The 6176-nt window shown below is 38.7% G+C and overlaps 1 protein-coding gene across 2 annotated transcripts; it reads left to right on the top strand.

Annotated features, from left to right (window-relative positions):
- The first annotated feature begins 405 nt into the window (after positions 1 to 405).
- zfpl1 (zinc finger protein-like 1) lies at positions 406 to 5838 on the top strand. 2 transcript variants are annotated; one of them, XM_035667032.1, is made up of 8 exons: positions 406 to 587; positions 2552 to 2659; positions 2752 to 2863; positions 3031 to 3224; positions 3367 to 3445; positions 3564 to 3758; positions 4204 to 4327; positions 4419 to 5838. In XM_035667032.1, the coding sequence occupies exons 2-8, from the start codon at positions 2558 to 2560 to the stop codon at positions 4603 to 4605; spliced, it is 993 nt and encodes a 330-aa protein (XP_035522925.1). In that variant the 5' UTR covers positions 406 to 587; positions 2552 to 2557; the 3' UTR covers positions 4606 to 5838. The 2 variants fall into 2 exon arrangements, with proteins under 2 accessions (XP_035522925.1, XP_035522924.1); XM_035667031.1 differs by having other exon boundaries at positions 2547 to 2659.
- Positions 5839 to 6176: the final 338 nt, after the last annotated feature.

The raw sequence follows: 6176 nt of genomic DNA, 5'->3' as shown, positions 1-6176 counted from the left end.
ATATATATATATATATATCCAGTGTCAAACAGATACAAGGTTGTGATTCAAGGAGAAATTGGAGCACAAAATAAATGTAGTCACATATTATCTTAATTCATGTATTTCATATATCAGTGTGTGTCTTGCACAGACAGTTTGGATTCTATTAAGATAAAGCACCTGTGCGTGTAAAATAAAGAAAAGCCTCCTCCAATACAGTATGAAGTGACTAAACAAAACGGCGGTGTTTAAGATGATAAACAAACATGTGAATGCAGCTTCACCGTGCGCCCAAGTTATTATTTTTATAGTTATCACTTCTACACAAAAGGTCGTCACATTTAAAAGACAACGTAAAGGAACATGCACTCCGGCCCAGCAGGTGTCAGTGTCAATGTTTCACAAAAAGACCCGAAGAAGACGCAGAAGCGGAAGAGACGTGGCACATAAACAGAGAGAGGAGGGAGCAGCTAGCAGCTAGCAGAGAGTCAGTTCACTGATGACAGCTCCTGGAGCCGCCTCTCATGGGAACTTGACAAGGGAGCTTAAATGACAGTCGTACATGACCTGAAACGAACGGGGCTTGATTAGAGTCTGTGTGACAGGTAACTTGTCATTAATTGTCCTTTGCGTCGGAACTTCCTCAACTCCACTAGCTAGCTAGATTAGCTCGCTGCTAACGTTACCTCACCTGATAACTTCCAGCTAAGTTAGCAGCTAATGTTAGCTCCGATTCACGTAGCTGCCAAAAGGTGTTGACAGACCTGTTATTTGTTGTTGAATCATTAAGTCAGTGCAGAAGAACTGACGCACGACCTCTCGAAAATGTGTACGATAACTTTGTCAAGTTCAACATTAAAGGAGCAGCCAGTTACAGCTAAAGAAGTATAAATCACGTTAACAGACAATATGAGTCGCATCTACTGCTGAGTGCTACTGATAACCAGCTAATAAGTACATTACACTGTTAACATGTTAACCCAGTATCCTGTCGATATCGATAATGTGGCCCTGGTTTGTCTATCAAAATGTCTGTTCTCATACAACATCACAATCTACTGAGGCTGTTCGCTCTGGTTGGGGCTGTCCCATTCAGTACCTGTGGCATGGCTGTAGGGTAATAAAGTAGATAAAGCAGACAGAGTAAACACACATAGAAAGGTAGAACAAAAATGAAATGAAAGTGTTACTTAAGTAAAATAAGGCTATAAGTAAGACAACCTATTATCAGGAGCAAAGTCCTTGGAGATACTAACATAGGAGTGGCTAAATCCTCTCTCACAGTATTGTGTAATGTAGTTTATGTTGTACATCCAGGTGAGAAACTTATTTGAGATACTGTTAATGTGTACAATAACCAAAAAATGTAATACCTAAGTAAAGACTTAATCACACTGATTTGCCACCTCACAATGGCCACATACAGTCAGAGAAAACTTATATACCTTGGTATAAATGCTATTGGTAGTATATTATAGTATGGCGAAGTGTATAACCATTAACACATTTATATCACCTCAAGGTACATATTGTCATATTTACATATGATATGTACATGGGTTAGGGTTAAGTACATGATATTGGTTTACATTCTGACCTTTTCTGGCTATTGCCTATTTATTAGAGCGGCACAATTAATATATTATCAGAATTGCAATATGGTCAAGTGCAAGTGTAAAACTTCACATCATCTTGAGTTTAATAGGTTTTTTAAAAAGTGAAAATTCAATTTGTGATGCAAAAAGAATCATTCCCACATAAATCGCAAGTGCAGTATCTGTGAAAATAATCGCACTATGATGTATTTATTATATCGTGCAGCAGATTTTTCGAGACTGATACTGATTTTAGAGGAGGAAGTTTCACTGATTACCAACATGGTGGCCGATATAGATTTTCTAGCTGGAATGAAAATGTTTTTGCACCAATAGAACAATGCAAAGGTACTCAGAAAGCTGCTATCTTAAACAAATAACTTTATTTAAGAATGTTTAAGTTATATATTCTTCAACATAACATCTAGGCTACATTGTCAACCAATTCTAGATAAATAAAAGAGAAAAATAATAAAATAAATAGCTCAACATCAGTGTTATAAAAGCTACAAGAATTCATTGCGTTATATACTGGAAAAAACAGTATTTATACCGGATAATATTGGCCGATCGATATATATCGGTTCTGCTATTTATTAATTTCCTTCCCACATGGTGAACGTTCAGTTGTTTTTAACATAACTGACGTGACAGCAGAAATTTGGCAAAAATGTATCTTCTTTATCTGAGAAAATTTGGGGCTGAGGGGAAAAAAAGAAAGATATAAAGTCATGTCAGTCTTTGCCACTATTATGTTGGTCTAGTCTGTGTTCAAGAGAACATTAGCCTCAGGATACAGTGCAAACCTTTTAATGTCACATGCTTTTGCTAGAAAATAAAGACATATTATTCTTGCTTCTAGCCTGTGCTCATACTGAATAGTCTGTGTAGAGACAGAATGTTGAACTACGACTTTTTGTTGTATACATCTATAACAAACCTGCATTTGTTTGTTTGTTCTCAACACAGCGCAGGTGGCTATGGGTCTCTGCAAGTGTCCGAAGAGAAAGGTGACCAATCTGTTCTGCTTTGAGCATCGTGTAAATGTGTGCGAGCATTGCCTCGTCTCCAACCACAACAAGGTCAGTGGGTGAACAAGTATCACATGAATCACGTTTGTACTAAAGGTGTAACATGACATTAAAATTCTGTATTTCCACTTGCTGCCCTTCAGTGTATCGTGCAGTCATATTTGCAATGGCTTCAGGACAGCGATTACAACCCCAACTGTACTCTGTGTAATACTCCACTGACTGCTCAAGACACGGTCAGACTGGTCTGCTATGGTAAGATTATCAGGTTTCTGCTTTTTATTGGGAATATATGCATCTGTGTAAAGCAGTCCACTGATGTTTAAAGGAACAGTTCAACCAAATGACAAAATGAATAGAATTTAGTTTGTTGTGCTCCCACCCGTGTTGCTGTGACATGAAAACGTTTCTTCCTTTTACAGATGTGTTTCACTGGTCTTGTCTTAATAACTTGGCATCTCGGCTGCCTCTCCATACGGCTCCAGCGGGATACCAGTGTCCCGCCTGTCAGGGTCCAGTGTTTCCCCCTTCCAACCTGGCCAGCCCAATTGCGGATGTGCTGAAAGAACAGCTTTCATCTGTTAACTGGGCTCGAGCTGGTTTGGGCTTGCCACTGGTAAGAGCCTATTGTTGTTAAATCCCTTGTTTGGAGATCTCACAGCCATTAGACAAGTCTTACTGAAAACAAATAGAAAAAGTAGAATATTCAGAACTGTGCATTATATCATATTAATAAAACTTTAATCTTTGTCTCACAGATTGAAGAGCCCGTTGGGGTCCTTGAGGAGACCGCAGCCAATGATGTCACTGATTATACTGACTGGTCGACATTTGATAGTGAGCCTTAATGTTTGCTTTTCATTACGACGTGTGTATTTATCAGGGAATGTTTAGTAGCTGTTGACACAGTGTTATTTAAGTGTTTTAATTAAACTCTCTCTTTTCGTTTCCACAGCACAAGAACAAAGTAACATTTACCCCAGCCACTCTTTCAACACCACCAGCCTCAGCCCACCATCAAATTCTGTCTCAGCTCCACCACAGGAAGACCTTGCAGCTCCACGTAAAAATGGGGATCCAAATATGCAGGAGCACGCTGTGGTCAACTTAAGTACTGCTCCCACCTGTGACACAATTACAATACACACAGGTAACGCAATGGGAAGCCCTCTGAATCTACAGTCTCTTAAAGTACAACTTTGTCTTTCCTTAAAGGTCCAGTGTGTAGGATTTAATGGAATCTAGCTGTGCAGATTATACTTCCCTCATTTCACCCTTCCCTTCCAAACACAAAGGAAAAACTACGGTGGCTGCAAAGTGTGTGAAAAATGCAAAAGCCACTATCTAAAGCCAGTGTTTGGTTTGTCCTTTCTGGCCTACAGTAGAAACATGGCGGCCTCCATGAAAGGTGATTATTCAATAAAAACCTCCCAATGTTATTAAATTCCATTCTTGCCAATAGATCTTCTTAAATGTTACACACTGAACCTTCAAGTACTCCAAAACATTCAAAACAATGTTTAGCTCAGTTTTGTGCACACACTGAACATTGTTTGTTGAAAGATTAACACAGTTATTTTGTTGTTGTTCTCCAGCATCGTCACCAAGAAAGATCTACGACACACGGGATATCGGTCACAGCTCTGTCACACAGATTGATTTTGACGACGACAAGTACCGGCGACGACCGGCATTGAGTTGGTTTGCTCAAATTCTCAAGTAAGTATCTCAATCAGCTGTGGCTCTCTTTTATGGCTTTGTCACCAGGAATGTCACCTTTATCTCTTATTTTCGTTCTTTATCTTTTCAGGAATCGCACAGGTGGAAAGCGCACGTCTTTCTCCTGGAAACAGCGGGTCTTCATGCTTCTTCTGGTTGGAGTTCTGGGATTCTTTACATTGATAATCATCATGGCTAAACTTGGACGTGCCTCCGCTGGTTCAGACCCAAATTTAGATCCTCTTCTTAACCCCAACATCCGTGTGGGAAAAAACTGATTACAAGCATCAGTTAATTCTTTTCCCTCTGTGTTACACAACAAAAGCCTGTGTAGCCCGAGCTGAAATGGGACTTTCCACTACATGGTTAGCCCAACAGAGGGAGCCGTTTACCCAACTTGAATGGAAAAGTTAGAGACACTGCAGCTCTTTATGATGGAAACAATCTCTGGCTCCATTCATTTACATCAGGCTTGCCAGGGCACTTCACAGACCATTAAAAAAATCCAAACTCCAAAGGTGACCAAGGCCCGGTGCATATACTGTAGACAAAGGATCCAGTAATTGTTACTTTGAAAAGCTAATGATGAAAAGCGGTAGTATTTATATTTACAATTCCAGCTAACATTTATCAGTGATCTTTATAAGTGGATTTTTTTTAAGTTCAGTAGAAACTAAATAAACACTGTCGATGTTGAAAGAACATCTTTTGCTGGCAGGAAGGTCAGAATGTATATAATCAACAATGAAACGTTCATTAACTTCTACACCTTCATAAACTGACTCCACTTGCTGGTTTGATTTGAGCGGCCTTGTGTGTTTCTCCTTTAGAGAAGATGTGGCCAGAACTGGAATCAAATATACCCCACACTTAATTAATACATAACTATTTATGGGTGTCTGCATTACTTCTGAAATTGAGTGCATTGCTTTTAGATTTGCCATACATACTGTATGTACATTTTCCTGATGTTTTTTTTTGACTGTCAATTAAATGGGAATACTACAGAATTTCAGTATTATAATGTTTTTTTTAAAGTCCATTAAACATGACCATTATCTGCTTGTGCAAAGGCTAACTCAAGAGTGAGGAATTTCTGAAATGTCAGTTGTATGTAGCTTCAGTGAGAATGAATAATGTTTTAAAACATTATACAAATATATATTGCACATTTGAGTGCTGTTACTCAAACAAACAAGTTGTTTTTCCACTGCCCAGCTGCTAGCTGTAAGCAGCATATTTATGCTTCCACAGACCAGTGGTAATATCAGTCAGCAAGATCCCACACAATAGATGCAGTGTGTCCACTACATTGTAAATTGTCACACTCCTTTTCAAAGCAATATTTGCACTAAAGTCACAACATTTATTAATATTTACTTCAGAAATACCGAGCACTGGAGCACTGGCAGCAAGAAACCACTTACTCTCTTTTACAGTTTATAACTGCAGCATGACACTACTTACAGTATATGTCTGTCTCTCTAATAAAAAAAAAGTTTTCTTTCAAAGATAATGCAGTTTGTAACTTATTTCAACAGGTGGCCGGTGAAAGTAAAGGCTTCACTTCGATTCGGACCATCTTTGAACAACTGCAATGCTGTGTTGTAAATAGAAGCTCGTATACAGTCAAGTTTTGTGTATGTGATTCATATCTGTGTCATCAGTTTCTGTGTTAATACGAAAGTGTCTTTTTTTTTGGAGCAGACATGATTCTTGCACAAAGAATGAGGAATGGACTCTAAATAAAGAAAAGCTGGATATTATATACTCCAACTTTGAACTGAACATGGTGTACTTTTTACTTCACCTGCCCCTTAGATAAAAACCTGATGAATGGACTGACTGT

The sequence above is a fragment of the Morone saxatilis genome, unplaced genomic scaffold (assembly GCF_004916995.1).
Source record: "Morone saxatilis isolate NCDOM2014 unplaced genomic scaffold, NCSU_SB_2.0 Contig20, whole genome shotgun sequence".
NCBI lineage: Eukaryota > Metazoa > Chordata > Actinopteri > Moronidae > Morone > Morone saxatilis.
This window is presented reverse-complemented; position numbering and strand designations above follow the sequence as displayed.

Bases quoted from the DNA above. Each gene is read 5' to 3' on its own strand.
- zfpl1 (XM_035667032.1), top strand. From the start codon at position 2,558: ATGGGTCTCTGCAAGTGTCCGAAGAGAAAGGTGACCAATCTGTTCTGC. The intron at 3,225-3,366 runs GTAAGAGCCTAT...TTTGTCTCACAG, and splicing joins CTGGTTTGGGCTTGCCACTG to ATTGAAGAGCCCGTTGGGGT. The intron at 4,328-4,418 runs GTAAGTATCTCA...TTATCTTTTCAG, and splicing joins TGGTTTGCTCAAATTCTCAA to GAATCGCACAGGTGGAAAGC.